Raw genomic sequence first — 25,807 nt, forward strand, 5'->3', positions numbered from 1 at the left:
GCAGCCAGCGACCAGGACGAGGACACCGCCTTTGACCTCTTCAGAATCAGCAGCATCAACCGCAAGACCATCGGGGTCAAGCAGTTCCGGGGCCCGGACCCCAGCGTGCCCGCCTACCGCTTTGTGCGCTTTGACTACATCCCTCCGGTGAGCGCGGAGCACCTGGGGCGGATCGCCGAGGCCATGCGGCGGAAGGAGGGCTTTTTCCTGACGGCCAGCCTGAAGCAGGACCGCAAGTCCAGGGGCACCCTGCTGGCGCTGGAGGGCCCAGGCGCCACACACAGGCAGTTCGAGATCGTGTCCAACGGCCCCGCCGACACCCTGGACCTCACGTACTGGGTGGACGGCACCCAGCACGTCATCTCCCTGGAGGACGTGGGCCTGGCTGATTCCCACTGGAAGAACATCACTGTGCAGGTGACCGGAGAGACCTACAGCCTCTACGTGGGCTGCGACCTGATGGACAGCTTCACGCTGGACGAGCCCTTTTACGAGCAGCTGAAGACGGAGAAGAGCAGGATGTACGTGGCCAAGGGCCCCGCCCGAGAGAGTCACTTCCGGGTAGGTTGTGCGGGACGCCGCCGAGGGCCCCGCTTAGTGCGCTGCCTCGTGCAGGGGTCGGGTGTGGCCTTGGAGGAGCAGACACACGTGCACCTCCCCACACAAGCTCCACGTGCACCATGCACACCCACTGGCACATGCAATCAGTACACGTGCACGGACTATGCACGTGTACACATGCTGGCACACACACTCATAGACGCTCTTACGTGCACACACGGCACACACGGCTTTCTGAACCAGGAAGGAGCAGAGCACGCTGTCATAGGTGCCCTTTCTCAGCTGCACAAATGGTCAGCGATTTCCTGAGTGAAGACTCATTTGATGATTGAGGAAGCAGCCCCATGCAAATGTGTCTATAACCCCAGAGCCCCAGATTCCAGTTCAGTACTGACATGGCAGGAAGACAGGAGAGAAAACTATGTTTTCTAAGGAAGGGGCTATTGATTTATGAGGGAATAGTTCCATGTTCACCTCAGTTATAATAGTTTTTACAAGAGGATCTCTCTAAATGCAAGTGTTTAGAACCTGCAGTGGAGGCTTAGTAACCATTCTCCTCCAGGTGTGTGTGTATTCTTTGGAAATAAATGTATGATTAGACTCAGTTATTTCAGTAAAGGCCTAGAGATGCTGGTCGTGGTCTCTGGCCATTGTCAGGAAGCCCCCCAGGCCCACGTGGCCGACTGGCCCCACTGGGACCAGCCCCTCACTGTCACCGGGAGGACGGCCTGGTCTCATAGCTGTACCGTCTGTTCTGTGGTTAGAACGGTGCACGTTCCCGAGACCCATGGCCACGTGCGGGAACACCAGGCACCCGCAGAGTCCCCTGCGGAGAGAGTGTGGCCCCCGCTGTCCCCTGAGCGTGTTCAGAAGACAACCCTTGCCATCCCTCTGGGGGCCACCGCCCCTTCTCTAAGACACTCTTCCTTCTCCTCGGGTCAACCCCACTGTCTGCCTCTTGCCTCAAACGAAGCTTCAAAGTAGCACACAGATAACCCATTAATGAGATTTCAGACCTGCTGAGGGCAAAAGCACAGACGAAAATGTTCTCACTGCTGTCAGGTTACATCCTGTATTTTCGAAATATCGTTTAATGTGGCGTCGAACATTTGCTGTTTATCCATCTCTGTTTCTTTCCTTGCACATATTTCAGGGTTTGCTGCAGAACGTCTACTTAGTGTTTGAAAACTCTGTGGAAGATCTTCTGAGCAAGAAAGGTTGTCAGCAAAGCCAGGGAGGTAGGTGTCTGGGCTGCGTGTGGTGCCCCATGTCCCACCTCTGATGGGTTCCTCCTTTGGTGTGTGGGGAGGGGCCGGTGGGACATAAGTAAACATGTTGGAATATGTTTCAAGTGCTGCCATGGCCTTGAATGAGCTCACTGGTCAGCTGGGATGTGTTGGCCTCTGAAACAATACATTGCTTGAAGGATTAATTATGAATATATTTTAATTATCCAGTAGAATCCATTTTACATGCCAAAAAATAAATCCCTGGCATTTTAACATGATTTTAAATACATGCGACTATTCCAGTCTACTGATGTGGGAAGATCAAATTAGTAAGATAAACCAGAGATGTTTGTCCAATTCGGTTTATGGAAGTTTTTTATACTATTCACAACTGTTGGTACAGACTTATTATGAAAATGGACGCCACTGGCATCATTGACAGGTAATCCCACGCTGTCTGTTAATTGCATTTTGAATTTACATTCAACCATAATTTGTCAACATTGTCTTGAGCATTTGGTATTTGAAGGTCACTATGCTGGGGCTTTTTGAATGCATTGTGTCATTTCATCTTCAAAACCCCTTGAGTTGGGCTCATCCACTTCCCTCACTTTACAAATAAAGAAGCGGGGTGCCAGGAGGGCCGCTAATTGTCGGGGGAGTGGCCTGTGAGCATCAGAGCAGCGCCCCTCCCGCCCCCAGGCCGCGTCCCACACAAGAGGCTCTTATCTGCCACGTGATCCCATTTTCCGACTTACTTCCATTGAAACGCTTCTTCGTGTCAGCTGTAAGCAAACATAAACTGTTCTCGTGTGGATCCGCGCGTGAGGACGCGTAGGATCTGATGTCTGTAATGCGCAGTCGCGGCTTGTGACCCAGCCCTTGCCCGTGGAGCGCCCGGAGGGCTGGCTTGACGGCTCAGAGCCGGAAGCCCCGAGCGCCGGCACTGCAGGCATCATCCGATCTTTCCATCCGAGGCCGCCCACCTTTCAGTCTGTGCGTCTTGCCACGGTCGGCCAGTTGAGTTCAGGGAAGGAAAGAAATGAAACTGTGACTTTTGGTGGCCTGTGCAGTGAGAGGACCTTATAAGGCCTCCTGTCACACAGCCTCAGCTCCAAACTCCCTGAGCACCACAGCCTCTGAAGCTCTGGACCACATCCCATCCCCAACCACCAGCTCCGGCTGAAATGCCAATATCAGCCCCTTCGGATTAGGTCATAGACATTTTTTGCGGGGAGCTGAGGTCATAAAAAGCAAAAGTTCTAAAAAGACTAAGACAGTACTAACTGACATCCCACAGGACACAGAGAAAGAGAAGATGGTCCTGGGGGCCCTGATAGAGGGAGACTTGCTTGTCTCTAGATAAGAGCTTAGCATCCTTGGAAGCGGTCACCCGGTGGGGTGGGCACGGCTCTGTGACAGAGAAAAGGAAAGGGGGCACTTGACCCTCGATGGGGGGCAGAGTGGATGTGGCCCTCACCCCAGTCCCTGCCCTGCATGCCACGAATGGGGGGTGTCCTATCCTGAGGAAGGGCTCTGCCCATCTTCCATGAGATGGTCGTGGGACTTCCAGACACTTTTATTATTGCCGTATTTTTATTCTTCTACATACATGTAGTGATTAATATGCTTATGTCTGTATGGTTATATATGGTTTTAGGTCTGGTGAATCTGAGGTATCAGTGTGAGTTGCAACAAGGATTTACAAACAAATAACAAAACTCGATCATAGACTGTCTGCCAGAATTATGACATTGACAGGTCATAACTCAGTAATGGAATGTATCGGACGAGACAGTTGGGCATCACTGCAAGAGGATGCAGGGGCTGGCTTGCCGGCCACGTCCCAGCTGGCCAGGCTCCCCCGAGGGCGACACCCGTCTCGGCACTTGCCCAGATCACTTCTGTAACTAGTGGCATAGCTGTGTGTGTGTCCCATGTTCAGGGACTTCCAGGCACTTGTACTATTTCTGGGGTAGTGAGCTCTGAGCCCGTGGTTGGGATTCTGCCTTTCTGGGGGTCTCGTGAGGCCAGCAGGGAAATGATGAAATGACTCATTTAGCAAGAAAAGAACTGAATTTGCCTTCATGCAGTAGCCAAATGAAAAGGCGTTTGGGATGGAAAAGGGGATAAATGAGGAGTGAAAGGAGTTGTTGGAATTCATGGAGAATATGGGGCTGGAAACAGGTTTAGGGTGGGGGACAAAAAGAAGGAACTTATCTTAGATAATAAATTATATAAATATTTATATAAAAACAAGAAAAACAGGAAACTGTTGCCTCTAGTGAGTTTGAGCACGATGCGTGATGCAGCTGTAGGTCTCTGGCTTTTTGCGTCTCTCCATCCCTGAGCTGACCGCTCGCTCTGCTCGTGGGTGGTGTCTGGGGCTCAGTCCCCACGGTGCTGCGAGGTTAGCAGCGCCCTCTGGTACAAGCAGGGCCACAACGGGAAACACCTCCGCCAGCTCTCGGGCTCTTGGGCGCCCGTGTAGCTCCAGTGCTCTGGGTAGCGCCCCGCGGGCCCGGCCAGGCTGTGGCCAGAGGCCAGCGGGCTCACCGTTCCGTGTCTTCCCCACAGCCGAAGCCAACGCCATCAGCGAGAACACGGAGACGCTGCACCTGAGCCCCCCAGTCTCCGTGGAGCACGTGGGCCGGAGCGAGGCCAAGGGCCCGGAGGTGTGCGAGCACTCCTGCGAGGAGCTGGGCAGCCTGATCAGGGAGCTGTCGGGGCTGCACGTCATCGTGAACCAGCTCCACGAGAACCTGCGCAAAGTGGTGGGTGCCCTGGGGACCCTCCTCTAACCACGAGTAACCTCGACTGTCCACCGTTAACCAGCACTCTCTCCACCACTACCCCCGACTAGCCACTGCTAGCCAGGAGCAACCACCCGGCTCCCTGACGACCAGGCTGATGGTCCTGGACGTGTGGCTGGAGGGTGGGGGAGCGATGCTTATGGAAAATGTGCTCACGGGCCACAAGCCTCCCTCTCAGTCCTTCAACCCTGGGGGCCCGTCTCCCAGGAAACAGAAAGCCTGCACACGAGGGAGGTGAGTTCACCTAAAGGATGGCGTTCAGAGCGGAGCCCGTCCCTGAAGCCTCGAGGTCATAACAGGCAGATTGGTTTCCTCTCCGCAGCTCGTCAAGGGGCAGAACACGTGCCTCAAGTCTTAGCAAGCGCGCCTCAGGGCTCAGAGCAGGTTGCTGGCAGTAAGCAGCCTCCGTGGGCCCATCCTCCCGCGATGTAGGCCTCAGGCTGAGCTCAGCTGAAGGAAGCTTGTGCCCCGGGGCGGCTCCGAGGGAAAGAATACAGAGGGGAGGGGTCCCCAGGCCCCTGAGGCTCTGCTCCACCCAAGGGCGCTGGATGGGGCACTTCTGCACAGCTGGGGTGCTGGCTGGGCAGTACCCACGACGAGTGTGGCTTCTGGGATGTCCTACCACGTGCTGGGTGGGGGCGGGGGGGGCGTGGGAGAGCACCCTCCCCGCCCAGCGCTCGCCACTTCAGGGAGCCTCCAGGGCTGGGGGCGCTGAGACCAGGGTCACCCGCAGGCGGGGGCCCTGCTGGGCGGGTATCTTCGTAAACGTGGAGGACCTTCCCACGAGCTGCACGTGGCGTGTGACCTCTAACTGGCTGCTTCAGGACACAGAGCCTCAGCCCTGCTGGTGCCGGTGGCGTCCGGGACGTCCCAGCGGGGGAGGGGCTGCAGAAGGGAGGCCGAGACAGGAGCGGGGGCGCCTTTGCCCCTGACGCGTCTCGTTTTCAGCTGAAAAGAGCTTCGGGAGAAGTTTACCTACATTGGAGTTGGGGATTAAGGAAATTCGCCAGCTCCCTGAATCACACAAAAACGTCCGGATGGTGTGTGTCTGTCCATTTTGCGCCAGGCGCGGGGGGGGCATATCTTTTGGGTGATTCTCAAAGCGCCCATTATCCCCAGATCAGAGATGTTAGCGGGAGCAGGGTGCCTAGAAGGAGGGAGGTGACAACACACGTGCTCAGGGGACAAATGGTGTAACTTTCACTTAGTTGATTTTCTTTTAAACTTTGCATTGTTTCCTGCAGTCTGTAACCCCCACGACAGCAGGGCTTATGTCTGTTTGCCTTTGCCGTTGTGCTATCACAGCCGTGTCTGTCACACCTGGAAGAATGGGTGAATTCAAGAATTGAACCTTAGTTTTCAGCTGCGGGTGGTGGGAGAGACCCCGTCCCCCGTGGTCCAGCCTGAGGCTCCTTCACGACTGCACGTCCTGCATCCGCCCGTGTGCCGTGCTGACCTCCTTCCCTCCACTTTCCAGTCAAATGACAACCGGTTTCTCTGGGAGCTCATTGGAGGACCCCCCAAGACCAGGAACATGTCCGCCTGCTTGCAGGACGGCAGGTTCTTTGCGGAGAATGAAACCTGGGTGGTGGACAGCTGCACCAAGTGCACCTGCAAGGTGAGATGGGCACGTGGTCTCCTGGCGGCGGCCCCGGGCTGGAGGCTTCCTGCTCTCTGCTCCCCGCGCCGCGTGTGGGGCGTGGCGAAGGGGGCCACCTCCAATGAGGCCCGAGTGCCCCCGTGGTTCTGCGCCCAGAGAGCCGGGGAGGGTGCAGCCAGTGTCACCCGATGGCTGGCCGGTCCCCCGCATCTTTGTGTTTGAGGCCACTCGGTCCTGCAAGCGCCTCGGGTTCGGCACAAGCCGCTGGGGATGGGGTCACTGCCCACGACACGACATGACGCTTAGTTTCCTTATGTCCTGCCACCCGGTCTCCACTGCTGGGGGGCCTGGACACCAGACGCCGCTGCGACCTTGTGCGTCCCCCCGCCCGCAGCGCGCGGAAGGCCCCGCGCCCGCGGCTCCGCGGACGGAGAAAGGAGCGTGCGCGCGGCGAGAGATGCGCTCGCGTCCCTGTAACCGGCGGGGTCTGTGGGCAGAGACCTCCAGCCTTCCTGCCGACCCTTCCAGTCCAGCCCTGGGTCAGTGTTCATATTCCTAAATGAGTGACATAAATGCCTCTTTTCCTTGTAGAAATTTAAAACCGTTTGCCACCAGATCAGCTGCCCTCCCGCCACGTGCGCCGACCCGTCGTTTGTGGACGGCGAGTGCTGTCCCTCCTGCTTCCACGGTGAGTGCCCGGCGGGCGGGCGGCGGCCTCGGCCCTAGCGGCCCCGGCTGTGGGACCGTGTGGGTCTGTGTCGGACGGTCTCGCAGGGGCCAGGGCTCCGAGGTCCTCCTGAAGCGCCCAGATGCTCGTGGCTCTGGGGTCGCAGTGGCCCCGGTCCTCCTCAGCCTTCCCTCCTGTGCTGGTCCAAAGCCACAGCCCCCGCCTCTGTTTCGAGTCCCCCGTCGCCCTCCCCAGCTGACCCTGGAGCAGCTGAACCTCCTTCACACCGGCTCCCCGCCCCCTTCCTCGTGGTGTCACCGGCAGCCTTGACTGAATCGGTTGCTGCTCTGCGTGTCCTGTTTGTCTTTCACTGTCTGGCCCTCATCCTGGTCTGGGGGTCCTTGAGTCTGGTGACCCGGGCGGGGCTGGGCAGCTTCCGTGTTCGGGGAGCCCACGGACATGAGCACAGGCTCTGCCCCTCCATGAATCTGAGAAAGTGTGGCTTTTCCAGGGTTCAGATTCTTCATCTGTAAAATACAGAATGAGTGTCCCCATGACACAGGGTTAGTTTAGGATGAAAATAAACAGCACAATATGTACGGAAGTGCCTGACGTATATTAGGCGTTAAACAGAGACCAAATCGGACGTGCTACAGAGAGTAACAGTGTGATTGCGGGAGCCTGAGGGCCCACTTTTGCCCAGAGGGAGCCGTTTCACGTTGTTGAGAAAAAGCCCAGGAAGGGTCTCCTCAAATTCTTCTCCTGCTGCTTCTGAGACGTTGAATCGTAGCATTTACTATTTACCAGAACGATCTCTTGCATTAAGGTACAACTTTTCTGTTATTCAGAGATTGATAATTTCCTGTGAGGAATTTCTTGGCAAGAAATTGCCTTTTTATTTAACTTGTTCCAATTTAAGGTATTTGGAATGAAATTTAGTGTCCTGTAATTTCAACCAAAAATTGAAGTTTCATCGCCATATATAAATCAGCACATGGAGGTTCAGGTGGAAATAACTTACATCTTAGCAACTCCAGCGAAACCTTGTGCAGACAGGGTTCAGCGCTCTCCTTTGTGAGGCCGTTAGTAGCATCCACAGACCCCTTTCCTGCCGGTAGACACTGGGTTTCTGGCCAAGCTCCTTGTGCATCCCCCTGCTTCCCCTTTCCTGGGAGGGCGGCCCCTGCGCTCCGACCCTGGGACAGACGTGGGGCGGCCCTGCTGTCTGCCCGCTGCCAGCACACCCCTGGGGCATCCAGCTCGGAGCCCAGGGCTGGGCTCTGCTGTGTGGGGCAGTCCCCGGGGAGGTCTGATGGGCAGTGGTGCTCCCCCCAGCAGACGGCGAGGACGGCTGGTCCCCATGGGCGGAGTGGACGGAGTGCTCTGCCACCTGCGGGCCTGGCACCCAGCAGAGGGGGCGGTCCTGCGATGTCACCAGTAACACCTGCCTGGGGCCATCCATCCAGACGCGGTCGTGCAGCCTGGGCAAGTGCGACCACCGCAGTGAGTGTCAGAGGCCGGGCCGGCCCGGGGTGGGGGACAGGGCCCAGCCCCTGAGGTCTTGGGGGTCCAGAGACCCCCTGCTGCTGCCCTTTCTGGGAGGTGTTCCACGTGGCCCACGCACCCTGCTCTTCCCCAGCTGGGCTCCCCACTCCTGCCTGGTTGGTGGGCAGACTCCCGGGACGGGTCAGCCCCGCCTCTCACTCAGCGCCCTGAGCCTCTGATGTCCTTGTTCCCTCCATGCGCTAGTCCGGCAGGATGGTGGCTGGAGCCACTGGTCGCCGTGGTCCTCCTGTTCCGTGACCTGTGGGGTCGGCAATGTCACCCGCATCCGGCTCTGCAACTCACCAGTGCCACAGATGGGCGGGCGGAGCTGCAAGGGCAGCGGCCGCGAGACCAAGGCCTGCCAGGGCCCGCCCTGCCCGGGTGAGTGGACAAGGGTGGGGTCCGGGCTCGCGGCCGGCCTTTAGCAGGACACAGGCCCGGCGCGGCCCCGCGAGGTCAAGGCTGGTTTCTGGAAGCTGGGCCTTGGGGTGGATGCCCATTGCGGTGCTCAGCTCTGACCTCCCCTGAACAAGCTCCAGTTAATCCACGATGGAGCAGAAATAGACCGGGACCGAGGGGGAAGCAACAGCAGGCACAGGAGGGGGTCTCGGGAGGCGGCCCCCCTGCATCTGGGGCATCTGGGGCCTGGGTTTGGGAGGACACGTGCTCCCCGTACCCGGCCTGCTCTGGGACTTGGGCAGGGTCTTCACCCAGAAAAGGCTGTGCTGTGATCCTTCTCCCTACTGAGTTATCTGTACTGATGATGAGCGACAGCCTTTTAAAATGAAACTCAGCTCCGCACGGCTTTTCAGACGTGAGCACCTTGCCCGTGGCAGGGGTGGACCCATAGCCAGCGGCCCCCGGTCAATGGTCCCAGGTTCTGAGCACAGAAGATTGTGTGATTTCCCTTCCCAGAGACAAAACAAAACAAGTGAACTGTCATCATCTTCATCCCTCCCCGACCATACGGTCCTGAGAGGACTTTCCTACCAGGCTTCCTCCACGTGTGGAGGCGTGGCCTTATCCCAGGCTCTTTGTCCTGAGCCCCCAGCACAGGCCGTGCCCCCAGAGTGACCCCTCTGTCCTCTCTCCCCCAGTCGACGGTCGGTGGAGCCCCTGGTCCCCATGGTCGGCCTGCACGGTCACCTGTGCCGGAGGGATCCGGGAGCGGACACGCATCTGTAACAGCCCGGAGCCCCAGCACGGAGGGAAGGACTGCGTCGGCGACGTCACGGAGCATCAGATGTGTAACAGGAGGAGCTGCCCCGCAGGTGGGTGTGCACGGGACGGGCCGCAGCCTCCAGCCTTTCGGCCGACGGGCATCTGTTGTGGGGCCTGGACGCTCCAGCCGCAGGCGTCTTTGAAGACACCGTTGGGTTTTAATTCTGATTAAATGTATAAAAATGCTTGGAAGATACAGAGAAGAAAAATCCGTTCTACACACTTGAAGCTTTACGCTCTGCTTCGTGTTCCTCTGGCCTTTTTACGTGAAGGCAGAAAGCATGGCGCGCAGAAGGGAGCATCGTAGGTAGTGCGGCCACAGAGCACGCGGGCCCCGTCACCCCTACATCTCCGACGCTTTACTCTTGGAGGTGGTGACTTTTGGTGGCTGTCCCCAACATCTTCCTAACTCACTCAGTTTCTCCACAGCTGAACCCCGGAGTGTGTGAAGGGCATCACCCGGGCCTCGTGTGTGGGTTCGTTACGGCGCCACCTGGTGGCGGCTGCTGACTCTGCTCTGCTTCCTCCGTGCAGACGGCTGCTTGTCCAACCCCTGCTTCCCCGGAGCCGAGTGCCGCAGCTTCCCTGACGGGTCCTGGTCCTGCGGCTCTTGCCCGCTGGGCTTCCTGGGCAACGGCACCCACTGCGAGGACCTGGACGAGGTAGGTGCCCCCTTCCCAGGCGGCGGGGCGTCCCTCGGAGGTGGGGAGCGTGGGCTCACGTCTGGCCCGCTGGTCCCTGCAGTGCGCTCTGGTCACCGACGTGTGCTTCACGACCAGCAAGGCGCACCGTTGCGTCAACACCAACCCCGGCTTCCACTGCCTGCCCTGCCCCCCGCGCTACAAGGGGAGCCAGCCCTTCGGCGTCGGCCTGGAGGCGGCCAGGACGGAGAAGCAGGTGAGCTGCTCGGCCTTCCGAGCTCCTGTTAGAGACAGCAGGACAGTCAGGCGGGAGCTGGGACTGGAGGGTGGACGGGACAGGAGCGGGGACGGCGACCTGGGGGAGAGACGGTCTCACTCTGCCGGCCAGCGCGACCCCACCCGCAGGGACCACAGGGCTGAGTTTTCACGCACAGCATCCCAGAGGGCCAGGGTGGGGACTCGTGGTCTCCCCGTGACCCCAGGCGCCACCGGAGGCCTGACGTGACCTTGCTGTTGCTCGGGGCCTTCCAGGGGAGCAGAGCCCTGGGTCTCTGGACGCTGCCCCTCCTCAGCATCCCGTGGGTGGCCGGGAGCCCTGCGCCCTGCACGCGGCCCTCCCGTCAGGGTCAGGGTCAGGGTCAGCACGCGTCCTGACACGCTCGGCCCTCCCGCAGCTGTGTGAGCCTGAGGACCCCTGCAAGGACAAGAGCCACAACTGCCACAGGCATGCGGAGTGCATCTACCTGGGCCACTTCAGCGACCCCATGTACAAGTGCGAGTGCCAGACGGGCTACGCGGGTGACGGGCTCATCTGCGGGGAGGACTCAGACCTGGATGGCTGGCCCAACAAGAACCTGGTCTGCGCCACCAACGCCACCTACCACTGCATCAAGGTGAGGGTGTGGCAGGGGGGGTCCCCCTTCCTCAGGCCCCAGCGGTTCCAGCTCGGGGCAGCTGTGCCCCTGGAGGTGCCTCTACGGGTCCAAACAGTCAGAGGCTCCGTGTGGGCCCTGCACTCTGCGTGGTCCCCACCCCCGAAGCTGACGGGAGCTGGGGTGTCACTGCCCACCCACTAGCCCCTCCAAGGCGTCTGCCTAGTGGGTTTCTGCAAGTTCCAGGACCACTCTGGAAAAGCAGCTGATTGCTGGGAGCTGGGAGAGGACGCAGAGCCTAGTACATGTTTGTTAGCTGAATACAAAGAGGCTTGAATCATTGGGGGTGGGGCAATGTAAACAGGCCCCACCCTCCTCCAAGGCTGTGGGGGCCTGAGGTCTGTAGGTGGGCCGGGCTGTGGTCACACAGAGCCTAGCACACAATTTTCTTTGCAAAGACCCCCATGTGCTGCACACAGGAAGTGGTCAGGGCCCCCGGGTGAGTGGGGCTTCCTTAGGGCCTGTAACGGGGTGGAGTCCTTTCCTGGGGCCACTGCAGCCAATGACCACAAACCTGGTGGCTTTAAAAGGCAGGACTGCATCCTCTCACGTCCGGAGCCAGGAGTCTGAGGTCAAGGCGTGGCAGGGCTGGGCTCGCCTGGAGCCCCCAGGGGAGGGTCCTTCCAGCCTCTCCCAGCTTCTGGGCCCTCCAGGTGTCCCTGGCTTGTGGACACACCACCCCGACCTCTGCTTCTGCCTGCTCCTCTGTGCATCTGTCTCAGACTCCCCCTGACGCCCTCATAAGGACACGCGTGGTTGTATTTAGGGCCCCTCTGGATACTCCAGGGTAAACTCGTCCTTTCAAGACCCTCATATCAAGCGCATCTTTTGCATATAAGGTGATATTAGCTTTACCATGTAAGGTGATAGCCACTCTTGCTATATAAGGTAACATTTACAGGTTCTAGAGGTTAAGACATGGCATATATTTAGGGGACCACCATTCAGACCACTGAACAAGGTGTACCGAAACGTTTCAGTGAAGTTTTATACCTTAGAAGCTTCAGAAATATAAATACTACAAACTCACAAAAGACATTACTTGCAAATGTACATATATTAATCTATTTAATATTGATTTGTTCTTGTGAATTTTGAGTAAAGAGAGTTTTACATTTTATCTTTCGCCCTCTTGATTAAAGATGGCAGGTGTTGACTGCAGGTCAGGTATCTCCCTGACCACATTTCCTGACCTAACAAGGTCAGGTGTCAAGCTTGGAAATCCCCGCAGGAAGTGGGTGCCTATTGGATGAGATTATTGATGAAGATTTCCACTAGGGACCCAGGATGCCCTGGTACCGTAGCAGGAACAATGGAAGGTGTCCACGAGGCTAAGGACACCCTTTTTTTTTTCATTTTTGTGGAACTTCAGACAGGAATTTAATAACTGAAAAGGTGGCACATCAAAACTTGCACATTATATTTGCATTAAATATAACTTATGGGAACAAACAGATGCAAAAGTAAGACAGTTCATGGGAAGCCCCCTCACCCCGTCTGAGAGGTTCCCTTACTCATCCCTGCAAAGGTGCTGAATCCCTCCATCAGGACCTGTGTCCACACCACAGGAATATGCTCTCCTCCTTCACGGGCTGGAGTTGAAGCTTGGCTCCAGACATGGCCCTGGGCTGTGCTTCTGATGAGACCCCTGACCCCCTTGAACCCCTGGGGCTTCTGGGACACCTGTGTTAATGGCATCGAAACACCTTCACGTGGACCCTCTCCTGGTGTTTCCAGCTCCCTCAGGCTGCAGTGTCTGTACAGCTCGGGTTTGAGTCCTTATATCATTGGACTGAAACAAAATGACTTTTTTCCCCCATTATGGGAATTCTCCACTTCTTGGGCAGAGCTGAATCAGGGAGATGGTTTGGGGAGCTGGGCCGCGGGTCCTGAACAGAGACTCTAGGCCACCCGTTGGCTAGTGAGGGTTGAAGGTTTATGACGTTGGCTTTTGGGTGGACGCTTGGAGTTTGTGGGAAGCAGTGGGACGGGAGGCTCTGCCCTGTCCTGTATTTTCATTCTCTCCTGGTTCCCGCAGTCATTCAGCTGCATACAGGAATCCCGAGCTCAGGACACAGGCTCCTTTTGCCTCAGCTCACTGGCGGTGGTGATGTCGGTCCTAGAGCAGCACCTGAGGGGAAACGCGGGGCCGCGGCGTCTCCGTCCTGCTCCCGCGAGGACAGGTGCCTGGCGTGATGTCGCTGGCTCTGCCCTCATCATCTCATCTGAAAGAAGCGGGCTCTTGGGAATGTTTTTGTAACTAGCCTGCTTCCTCTGCTTGCAGGACAACTGCCCCCTCCTGCCTAACTCTGGGCAAGAAGACTTTGACAAGGACGGCATCGGGGACGCCTGTGACGATGACGATGACAACGACGGTGTCAGCGATGAGAAGGTGGGTCCGCACCACCTGGGCACCTGCCCTCCGGTTGAGGAGTGGGGGAGCACAGTGCTCTGCACCCAGGGGTCCCCGTGAACTGCCGGGTTTAGCGCTCCTGGGCTAGTAACGGAAAGTCACCGACAGGGAACGTCTGTCCTTCGCACAAGCACACGAGGCAGCCCGAGCATGGAGCCGCCTGGGGTGCTCTGTCAGAAGCGCTTTCAGTGGTTTAGTTTACCTTTAGCTGCATAAAAGGGACTTATCCCCCCTGCTTCTGGGGTGGGTGGCAGCGATGGGGGCTGCCTGGGATGAGCGATATTGCCACTCCCTGCCTTTAGGGCAGAATTTAGATGTTACCATTTCCCAAGAGAAGTGTTGCAGACACAAGTGCTCTGACATGTTAGTCCGTAATTCAGCACTAGCAGAGATGGAGGCTAACTTCTTATTCACAGGTTTACTGCGTCTGGCTTCCACCGATCCATTAACTCATTCATTCGTTCATTCCCTTGACGTTTATGTTTCTATCCTCACCATGAAATATGTGCTAGGTCACCTTTACTACAGAAAATATCAAAATTTTTCATAGGGACAGATGCATAAATAAGTATCAAATGATTTGATATCAAGAAAGTGTCAGCAATGGCCACCTTTGCCAAGGTATTTTATCGCTGCCTTGATCATCTTGATCTACTTTGAATACGTAGCCTGTAAGTGCTAAGCCATTTTATAAGCAATTCAACAAATACCCCGACCCTATTTCTCAAATTCTTCCCTCACTTTCTCTCTAGGACAACTGCCAGCTTGTCTTCAACCCACGTCAGTTCGACTACGACAAAGACGAGGTTGGGGACCGCTGTGACAACTGCCCCTACGTGCACAACCCGGCGCAGATCGACACGGACAGCAACGGGGAGGGCGACGCCTGCTCCGTGGACATCGATGGGGACGGTCAGTCCCGCGCGTCCTCCCGACGGGCTTCAGGGCTCACGGCTGGCGGTGGTCCCAGGCTCCGTGCTTCATTCTGTTACTGCATAAGCCCAGCTTCCCCTGTGCACTGACATGAGACCACACGATCCATGGCGCTCTGCTCATAGGGTCCCAGCCTCATTCGGCCCCTGTCCCCGTGGGTTCCTGGAAGGGGTTGCCGGCCTCAGGGCGCTGGCCTCAGGTCGCTGGCCTAGTTTCCCCCTTTGGAAAACTACGCGTTTGGCATCTTCCTTTCCTGGCCCTGAGCTCTTGTCCCATGTCCTGTGGCCAGTCCTGGTGTCTTCTCCCAGGTCCACGTCCGTTCACAGCCCCAGGAACCCAGTACCCTGTCCTGACCCAACCGTGCTTCTGAGAAAGGCCTAAGGACAGCTTTGTTCCCTCCTATTTCCCTCCGCGCTGTATTTCTAGCCATTCATTGAATCATTCACTGCAAAGCCTCCCCGAGGGGTTCCCGGTACCCCCGGACTTCAGAAACATGCGACACCGCCCGGCTATTTAACCCTAGATGCCAGTGCCGCGGGCACGAGCTCCACACCGCACAGCACAGCCTCGCCCTGGGCGTCTGGCGCTCAGGAAGCAGCTGGGACAGACTCACACCCACTCCCTCTGACTCCGCCCTCCCGCCCCAACCTGCGATTGTCTCCTGGCTATTTTCTTGGTGTAACTTGACATCACACCGACCAGCTTCCACCGGCGCCAAGACAGCGCCCGGCCGTGCTGCTTTCTACGGCTTTCCAGCAGCCGGCGTCTCCTCCAGTCCTCCGTCTGTGAGGTCTGACGCCCTGCATATCTCAGGAGTCCTTTCTCACTGCCTCGCCCCCTGCCTCCCCCCATCTGCCAGGATAAGACAGCCGCCTAGCCTGGCTCAAGCTTTCCTGCTGACTCACTGATTTGTGAGGTTTTGCTTTGCCCTTCGAGCCTGATTACTGTTAACTCAGTTTTCATAACCCCAAAGTTGATGAAATTCATTATCTATTTTCAGGTTTCTGGGTATAAGGCACTATAGCTAACCCCCTTGTCAGTCTCTGCCATTGTTATTTTCCTGCTAACATAGGGAACAGATGAGGCAGTGGGGCCCCGGAAGCTGATCAGGTCCTAGGAGCGCGACGCCAATCTTCTGAATGGACGTTAGGGCAAACAGTCCACGTGAGGACTCCGATGTTTACGCTGTGATGACTCACTCGTCAGCCCTCCGTGTGTATTGTCATCCAGAAACCTCCGAGAGTTGGTTCTGCTTCAAACTAAGGGAATTTTAAGTTTAATGGGAAATCTGCCATGAGTCTAATAATCTTTACATTTTATGACTTCTTAGATCATTTTTTATTAACCAAAAGTTTGGCCGCACGCTGCTTACTGAGGTAGGAGAAGCAACGTGCCTTTTCTAAACTCCGTTTGCTTCTGTTCTCCCCCTGAATCCTACAGACGTCTTCAATGAGCGAGACAACTGTCCCTACGTCTACAACACTGACCAGAGGGACACCGACGGGGACGGCGTGGGCGATCACTGCGACAACTGCCCCCTGGTCCACAACCCAGACCAGGTAACCGACGGGCGATTGATCAGGTGTGGCTAAGAGCAGTGGGGGCGGAGGAGCTTCTCAGTCGCAGAACGTGTGCGGCTTTGCAGCTTTTCATCCACCTGTCAGGACGCGACAGCACAGGCTTTTCAATCACTGTGATTGAAAACATTGAACTCAGGTCTGAGCATGACTCGTATCTCCGTGGCCACTGGCCAGATGAGTGGGTGCCTTTGTCCCACTGTCTGAAAGGAGAGAGTCTTCATCTAATTATCTCCGTATTTCCCTGATGCAAACATAGGAATTGGCTGCTTTTCCAGATGTGCCTTTGGGAGACACAGTGAGAACATAACATACGGGTGTAGTTCCTAGAACGTGTTGCAGCAGATGTTGTCAGAAAGGACTTGATTCTGTTGCAGCTCATTCTTTCCAGTCTTCCTTAAAGAAAGTGAATCCCGTAGGGAGGTGGGTTAGGATGGAGAGAGACCGTTTCCTCTCTGCGGTCACGGCTCACGTCGGGGGTGAGCTGGTACCAGCCACGCGCCCTCGGTGACTCTCAGCCTGGCATCTGCTTCACCGGACGGGTGCTCACTGCTGCTGTCCCCGAACTCTGTCTTCCAGACCGACGTAGACAACGACCTCGTGGGTGACCAGTGTGACAACAACGAGGACATCGACGAGGACGGACACCAAAACAACCAGGACAACTGCCCCTACATCTCCAACGCCAACCAGGCCGACCATGACCACGACGGCAAGGGGGACGCCTGTGACTCGGACGACGACAACGACGGCATCCCCGACGACAGGGACAACTGCCGGCTTGTGGCCAACTCCGACCAGGAGGACTCAGACGGTAGGTCCTGTGACAGCCGCCCCGCAGGGGCAGAGGGGTTGCGGGAACGCGAAATGCCGGGAGAAAGAAGTATGTAGCCTGACTGCTGACATGAGTAAGTGGTCCATGAGCACAGGATCCGGAGGGGGCAGGAGTCTCAGGTAGCGTGGCAGGTAATGTGGCAGGTGCACCGCTGGGCTCAGTGGTGGCTTGGCTGTCCTCTGGCATCTGCTGGAGCCTGTGGGTGCAATCCCGGCTGACCCGGGTGCTGCCTGGGGGATACACATCCACTGTGGATGAGATGGGGTGTGGGGTGTTTGAGCCCACACGACCCAGAGGCACGTGGAGACTCACTGACTGAAGGGCAGCTCCAAGGACCACCCCCACCCCCATCCCAAGAGCAGCACAGAGCTCATTCTTGACAAGAGGACAGACGGCTTCAGTCCCCACAGTGGGGCAGGGGGACGCCTGCTGGCTACCGAGCAGCCTTTTACCAGGAGGGAGGTTGGGACGGAGGCAAAGCTGGCGTGCTCAGGGGTGTCTTAGGGGTTTTGGAAGCTCCTTTTTGCGTGATTGTGTGCCTGTCACCCAGTGCGTGGATGTGTGTTACTGAACAGAACTGAAGGATGGTTTGAAGGATGTGATGGAAATTCGGTTGAACTTGGTATCTTTTTCTCCTTCTCAAGCAGTAGGCACTGCAATGGCCTAATTGCAGTGCTAAGTGGTCATCTGGATCATCACTATTACCATGAACTGCACGGCTGTGAAGGTCTCAGCAGGCATCTCTCTGTGCCAGGCTGGTCCACGGTCCCATGGCCACATCCTCACCTCATTAGAAAATTTGACAAGATGCTTCCAAAAAACAGACGTCCACATCTCCCTAGGGAAATCATTTTTCATGAAGGAGTTCTGCTTTCAGTGCCAAACAGATTACAGGCAGGGGTGATTTAGGTAATAGTAGAGGTTCTGGAGACTATCAGAGAAAAAGGCTGGAAATTCAGCTTGACTTCACTTGGCAGCGTTCAGGTTTGGTACCCCCAGTTTCAAGTTCAGAAGGAAGTGAGAAGTGACTCTCCAGGAACTGGATTAGGGCGTGCTTTGCTGCAGGGCTTATCACAGCAACGTTTTGAAAAGAGCATCCAGGCTCCTCACAGCGCTGGGGTGAAATGTCAGAGATTACAGGCACCGGTCCAGGAAGGCAGGTCCAGGTCCTGCCAAGCACCTAACCTTGAATTTTCAGAGAATCATGTGTTAAGTTTTCTCAGACACAGAGAGGCGGACAGCAAACCCTTACTTTGCGTGTTTCTCTGCTTGTCCTTGGTGACAGGTGATGGGCGTGGTGATGCCTGCAAAGACGACTTTGACAACGACAACATCCCCGATATTGACGACGTGTGTCCTGAGAACCACGCCATCAGCGAGACGGACTTCCGGAACTTCCAGATGGTCCACCTGGACCCCAAGGGCACCACTCAGATCGATCCCAACTGGGTCATTCGCCATCAAGGCAAAGAGCTGGTGCAGACGGCCAACTCCGACCCTGGCATCGCTGTTGGTGAGCCTTAGAATACGCACCACCCCTGGCAGTTCCTGCCTGCAAGGTGCCCACAGAGCACATGCGCTACCCTTTAAAACCGAGTGGATGGGAGCAGTGGATCTTTCTGGTAGCCCCCATCCTCCCTTGGTTTGTAAAACCATCTGCCTACATATTTTTGACGGGAGAACTTGGGGAAGCACTTATTTGCCTCTCCAAATTCTCCGCGATTTAATATTCAGCAAGCCATTTCATTTTATGGACTGGGTCTGTAAATTATTACCTAGGGTGGTGAAGCTCTGCCATAACTCTGTAAGTGGGATCTAAAAAGATTAAATTCCACAAGTGTTGTTAATCCCACAGGAGCAGACCTTGAGTCAGGTGGAAGAGGAGAGCCTCTTTCCACCTGCGTCCAGTGGTCCCAGGGCTCATCCAGTAATTTCCTGTTTCTGACCTGGTTTTGTGACCAAATGTTCCCTTTGGCCCCCAGGTTTCGATGAGTTTGGGTCAGTCGACTTCAGCGGCACATTCTACGTCAACACGGACCGGGATGACGACTATGCTGGCTTCGTCTTTGGCTACCAGTCCAGCAGCCGCTTCTACGTGGTGATGTGGAAGCAGGTCACTCAGACGTACTGGGAAGACCAGCCCACCCGGGCGTACGGCTACTCAGGGGTGTCCCTCAAAGTGGTGAACTCCACCACGGGGACAGGCGAGCACCTGAGGAATGCCCTGTGGCACACGGGGAACACAGAGGGACAGGTGAGGAGGACAGTCTCTTCTGACCGAGGCCGGCAGCTGCTGTGAGCTTTCAGGAGCGCAGTACCTGCCCCATTGCAAAAGTACCCCCACCTCGGTTTTTGTTCATTTTACCTCCAGTCACGTGCTTTAATCTTTTATCGGGTACCTCGCTTATTAAAGATGCCATGCCTGGTGGTTTTATAAACACAATTGGTAATCTTCTTGCACATGAAACATAGGCGTACTCCCTTATAGACAAAGGGAGAACAGGGTTTCAAGCGTTTAAGTGTTTTGCCCAAGGTCCCACGTTGAGGAAGTAGAGAATCTGTGACTCGGCCCAAGTGCCTGTGCTCTTTGCACTGAACTACATTGCTCCCTATCAGTGGATTTTGCTCATGCTAGAGATTTATAATATGAAATATATCGGAGGTGGATGTGGCAGCAGGGGCCATAGGGATTACTTAGCAGAGTACTGTTTTTATCTCCCCCCCTCGTGCCGTAAAACTGTGGTTAAGATTCAGGGTGCCAATTATACTCACAAGTGATGTTTTTCCTCAGGTTCGCACGTTATGGCATGACCCCAAAAATATTGGCTGGAAGGACTACACTGCCTACAGGTGGCATCTGACCCACAGACCTAAGACAGGTTACATAAGGTAGGTGAGAGGGTAGCTCAGTAGCAGCTGTATTTCTACCAAGTAATTTTCACATTCCAAGAACATCTTTCCACTGGATGACAAGTTAGAACATTAACAGATAAATAAGCCAAAGTGGATTCTAACTTGTATGCTGTTCCCTGGATTCTTCCACTTTAAGTGCCTTCTCTTTTCTGTCCAGCATCTTCTTCACGTTTTTTAAAAAAGCAAAAACAAAACTGTTGAAGAGAAGAAAAATCAAACTTGTTAAAATAACCCAGAAAGTGATAAGCATCTCTCCTCCTAATGAACATTATGGGCATGGGAGGGAAGGTGCAGTTAAAATAACTGCATCTTTGTGAATTAGCACGTGATTTCTCTGGTGCACAGGTTCCTATTTATTTCTGATATTGTGAATGGCTGCATTTAAAACACATCTTAAACAAAACTTTGACAAATCAGTCCAACAGCACTTTGTTCTCTTGGCGTGACAGCATTTGTCATCAACTTTTTTTTTTGTAAGCTGGGACAATTTCAAATTTTATAAAACAAAACACAGATGATTTAAATTTAAAGTTTTTGCAAAGTTAAACTTAGTCACTGAGAGCATGAGCCAGTCTGATTCTTCACCAGGAGTGTGTGTGTGTCCTCAGTGACAATAAGCACATCTTAGAAGGGGGGGTGCAGGCTCGTGCCAGGGGTGTGCTGTTTCTGTGGAGTGTCCCTGTTTATTCACTCCTCTCCTACCAGGGAAGCTTTAGCGCATCTGTATATGTAGGGTGGAGCCTGGTCCTTGCTATCGCACAGCTCACAGTTTGTGGGGCGGAAGCAGGTGAGCTCGTGGCTTCAGTGCAGTGTGAAGGCCAGGAGCTTGCTGACACGGGGGAGGCTTAGAGTTAGGGTTAGGCAGAGGGAGGGGCCTCCTGACTCCACTAAACTCTTCCTGGCTCCTGAAGGTGGAGACAACTTGGATGCTGGGGTGGGTGATGGTCAGTGAGTCATAGGGAAGAAGGAGGGCTCTGGGGTGGTGCTGTGTTACTCTTGGCCAGCCTCGTGAGGAGAAGACTGACCTCCTGCCCTCTGGTGAATGTGCTTCAAAGAGCTGACATTCTCTTTCTTTCTCCTTTTTCCCTGTTTTCAGAGTCTTAGTGCATGAAGGAAAACAGGTCATGGCGGACTCAGGACCCATCTATGACCAAACCTACGCTGGTGGGCGGCTGGGTCTGTTTGTCTTCTCTCAAGAAATGGTCTACTTCTCGGACCTGAAATATGAATGCAGAGGTGGGTGTGAGAACATTATTCACTGCGGCCGTGAGTGGCACAGGGGATGGGGAGGGAACACATACTTTACTTTTCCTCTTACAAAAGCTACACATCAGGGAAATAAGCTGGCGGCCTGCCAGGCAGATGTCTTGTTTTGGTCAGCTTGAGTTGGTTTTGTCTGTCAGTTTGTTTGTTTTAAATTCAATGTGAATGTCTTTGGTAGGACAAACACTTTTAAGTTATTCACAGGCTCTACTTGTCCCACTCTACTCTATCCCATAGCTTTTTATATTTTCTACACCTTCTGGGCTCTTAATGGCAGTTTAGATTGCTATCTTTGCTAGAATAAAAGAAAGAAAGGAAGGAAGGAAAGAAGGAAGGAAGGATGGTGGGAAAGGTTGTCTTTAGTTATCACTCTAGGAGCATATTTGAATCAAAATATTATAGATCTGGAAGGGAACTTGGCTTCTATGTGGTCTAAGCCTGTGTCTTCATGTAGATATGAAAATATCCCTATTCTACAGATAAGGTAAGTAAGGCTCAGAGATACTTCTCAAAAATCACACAACAAGAATGTTGATTTGTCTTCTTGATTCTGGTAAAGTGTTCTTTTCCCTATCCTTCGTTCCATCCATCCACCCACCCATCCATCCATCCATCCATCCATCCATCCTTCCATTTATCCATCCATCCATCCACCATCCATCCATTCATTCAACCATTCACACATCCATCCATATTGTGGAAACCATTTTTTTAAAATAGAAATAGTGATTTTTATGTTATAGTTAAACAAAATAAAGCAAAACAAAATGCATGGTCCAATCTCCCAAATTCTGTTCACTGTGTTTTGCAGATGTCTGAACAAGATTTGCTGTATTTCCAGCAAAGTACTGTAGACGCCGTTACCCAGACACCTCAGTCCATCCCAGTGTTCCCAGCTTCTCTCTAGCAGACCTCCTGTCCTTGACCCCAACCTTGAGTGGTTCTTCACCTCCTGTCATCAACCCAAGCCCACGTGCCTTCAGAGGATGAATATTAATGGAAACAAAAGATGAACATCAACCCACTACAGGAAAGACAGTTTGATGATCCATGAGACTTTATGTGGAGTGAAAGTCGAGCATGGTATTACATTGTTTTCTCTTGTGTGTTTAAAAAGAATGACGTTTACATATGAAATGTAAGTACTTATTTTATTTATGTGTATATGGAGCTGAAGGGAATATTGTGTATAAGCAATTATCATAAATTAAGCATTTATGCTTAATATTGCTACACTACTTCCAGTGCCTTAAGTTTGGTGCGAGAGCACCCAAATCCTGTTAGGTCAATTATAAAGAAGGGTCAACTCAAGTCTGAATAATGCCATTTTCGGAAAGAGGTCAGGAGATACCAGTCACATATGTGGGATGTCAAGTAACTAATTGGAACATTAAAAATAATTATGGTAATGAATGAATACCCCTCCCCCACTCTCTTGTCCTACAATGGAAGTCCTCATTGATGCTGTCTCATCAAAGAAGGAATATCCTTGCAAAATGGCTCTAATGTGGGTGCAGACATGGGCCTGGCAAAGCCTCGTCTACGTGAGGGTTTGATCTAGAGAAGTGCTGTCACCGTGGTTCGCCCCACCAGCCATTGTGGACCTGAGAGAACTCGTGGCCAGTTGTCACTTGGTTCCGAAGTCTGATCCCTAGAATCCCTGCTGGAGCTCCTTTCCAAGCTGCTGGGGAAGAGTCAGCAGGCGAAAAAATCAGCAAATGCATTTTGGCATCTAATCCCTATTCTAGGCTTTGAAACTATGGACGGATTGCTTTTGCCTAACTTGGTAACACATTCCATTAAGGTTCCAGTTATAAATGTTGTGCTAATATTTATTAAGTGAATATAGAATGCAGTTCCGTTCACCAATAACTTATTTTAAATATGACAAGTAGCACTTATGTAAGTATAATATCTAAAAGTAAACATATAACTAGCATATAATAATATAAAGATACAGTTACAGCAAAATATCTTCAAAATACAAGACTTTATAATATTATGTTGTCATCATAAAACATGCTGCAAAATGTAATAGAATAAATAAATAATAATGAAGAGTTTATAATGGAACCTTAATATATACTGTTGCCGGTGACTTTAATGCAGTATTTTTTAGTGTTATCTGCTGTACATAGGATTTTAAAGACTTGGAATGCCGAGGATAAACCAGTGTTGTCTCGGCAGACATACCCCTGAATCAGTCATATAGTAATACACACAGGTCTGATTTATTGTTTGCTTTAAGTTGCATGACGTTTCTGCAGAAACTATTCGTTAATCTCACTCCACATAGGGGTTTAGGAAGAAGACTTTGTCTTGTTGATCTGATGCGGACAAACTGTTCTCTTCCTGTTAACAGCGACTTCACTCCTCTGTCAAGCAGGGAGCGGCTCCATGACTTTGTTTTCATTTGCTCGTGTGTCTGATAAAATTACATTTGTTGCTTCCTTTGAGGTTGATTTTACTTTTCATTTTGCTGCACTTTTTACTTTTTTTGGTGGAACTGTATTCCCAAGACAAGGACGTGTTGGGAACTTCATTAAATGTAACGATTGTGAAGAGCGTGTAGGTTTCCTGTGTCGGTGGTGTTTGCCTGAACAGTACGGTGGCGTGGGACGATGATGATGTGAATACTTAGAATGTACCATACTTTTTTGTAAATTATTTATGTTTTTTTTTTAAAACAAACTTCTCGTACAGATGGATGAAACTTCTTTTGTTTTGACAAAGACTGTAAATATTTATTTATTTGTTCACATGGTCAGAATTTCACCACTGAAACCCTGCATTTAGCTAGAGCTTCATTTTTATACTTTAAAGATTCATCACAGGAAATAAATTGTAAAAAGGTTTTCTATAAATGAATCTCTCTCCCTTTTTTAAAGAGCTAGCAGGGCTCCTGCCGGGGGGGAGGAGAGGGGCCCCGGCTGATGCCTTGTCTCCTGGGCCAGGGACAGCCTCCTCCGTGACAGTTCTTCCTCGTGCGCTTTTCAGTCTGAGATGCCGTTTGGGGTCTTCACGGAAAGAAGCTGTTTAAGGCAGGTCTCATCATGGTTTGTGGAGCCGCCCGGGTCACGCGCCATGACACGACCTTAGGAAATCCATCCTCTGGCTGCTTCTTGCTGTCCGACAGGGAACAGAGCAGTGCAGAGAGTGTCAGCACCACTGAGATGACTCAGAAAACGGGGGCAACACAAGGGACCCCTCATCAATACAAGCGGTGCTTCCCATGATCCAGTCTCGTTCCAAGCCGGAGCGAGAAGCAGCAGAAGACTCGGTGGGACACGTGTCAGATCATGACATCACGTGGACAACAAACCAGCTGCCCAGTGACGGGAGGAGAGCCACAGGGCGGCCTGCGGTGTCTGTGGCTGCCCCACTGCTCTCGGGACTTCTGAGCATTACGGTGGCATCAATTATAGGGGAAACGTGAGAGCGAGAGATGCAGGGGGAGCTGAGAAACAGAGGGGAAAACAAGCGTGTTTGGCTGAAATAGGCTGGAAGGAGTCTGCCAGGGAAGCGACAAGATCTAGGGAAGGCCTCCTGAGGGGATGGGATGGAGCTGAAGGCCCCAGCCTTGATTGGGGTTGAGAACGGAGGGACTTGGGGACATGGAGATGGAGGAAGAGACTAGACCTGTAGAAGTGACCCAAGAGGCCTTTGAGAAGTTTAGAAACAAGGAGATATAAGGAGAAGGGTGAGGGTTGGACTGTGGGTCACGGAGCCACTGGGAGACCCTAACGTGCACTTCGCCGGTGAAACAGCAAGTGTATCATATGTTAGCAACGATGCTGAGAAGTCGGGACATTAAAACGCGATACAGTTTTCACACATTCAGATTTTGGGGGAAGGTTATTGAAAATACAAGTTTCTGACAGACTCCCTGTCAGCGTCCTGGTAGTCCCAGAACTAATTTTTAGTGTCTTTGTGGCCTAACGGGGGACTAGGTGACCCACGCGTGGGGCAGCTCTGTGGAGTGTCTTTTCCTTTTGTGTGAGGTTCTAACACACGCGGTAAAACTGTGCACAGTCATTGATCCTGAAAGAAGAGACAAAAAGCCCCGCCCTGCCCCAGCTGTGCACCTTCAGGCCGCGCTTCATGAGCCATGATCTAGGGGAACTGGGGGTGACTCTGAACGGGGGGATCCAGTCCGAGGTGCAGGCGTCCGAGGGGTCCAGAGGCCAGCTCGCCCTCCCACGGCACCGCAGCCAGGGAGCGTGGAGTCTGCAGCGGCTGAGGGTCCAGAGTGGAGGCAGTGCCCCTCCGCCACCCCCGGCTGCCAGCCTCTCGCACTGCCTGGGGGTCGCTGTGGGTCGAAACGTCTCAGGCAGGTTTTGCTCACTTAGTCTGAGCTTCACAAAGCGGCGTTTTGGCCACGGGAGCGGAGTGGTGCGTGGGCTTAGGGGACGTGTAGGAGCTGCCACCCGACAGCCCCATAGCCCCGGTCATGCAATCACGGATGCCTGCACGGCTCTGCTAAGGACTAAAGGATCCTCATCTGGACCCCGCAGACCACGGCCCGGAATCCCGGGGCAAGAGGAGGGAACAGCGGGGCCGTCTGGGCCTGGCCAAGCCCGGGCCCCCACTCCCAGGGGAGTGACTTGGCAGAGGGCAGCAGTCCAGAGGTGACAGAGACTCCTGGCTGGGCAGTAGGGGCCTCA

General features: G+C 53.8%; 1 protein-coding gene across 1 annotated transcript; it reads left to right on the forward strand.

Annotated features, from left to right (window-relative positions):
- Positions 1-168: 168 nt before the first annotated feature.
- THBS2 (thrombospondin 2) lies at positions 169-22,086 on the forward strand. The gene is made up of 20 exons (XM_082855535.1): positions 169-561; positions 1,715-1,799; positions 4,368-4,564; positions 6,081-6,221; positions 6,795-6,891; positions 8,209-8,373; positions 8,620-8,796; positions 9,513-9,686; positions 10,171-10,298; positions 10,381-10,533; positions 10,952-11,170; positions 13,494-13,601; positions 14,375-14,534; positions 15,996-16,114; positions 16,712-16,946; positions 18,253-18,480; positions 18,950-19,221; positions 19,759-19,856; positions 20,977-21,116; positions 21,955-22,086. Exons 1-20 carry the CDS (start codon positions 184-186, stop codon positions 21,960-21,962), a joined length of 3,282 nt encoding a protein of 1,093 aa, XP_082711661.1. The 5' UTR covers positions 169-183; the 3' UTR covers positions 21,963-22,086.
- The last annotated feature ends 3,721 nt before the right edge of the window (positions 22,087-25,807 follow it).

Source organism: Leucopleurus acutus (assembly GCF_964270905.1).
Source record: "Leucopleurus acutus genome assembly, chromosome: 15".
Classification (NCBI taxonomy): Eukaryota; Metazoa; Chordata; class Mammalia; order Artiodactyla; family Delphinidae; genus Leucopleurus; species Leucopleurus acutus.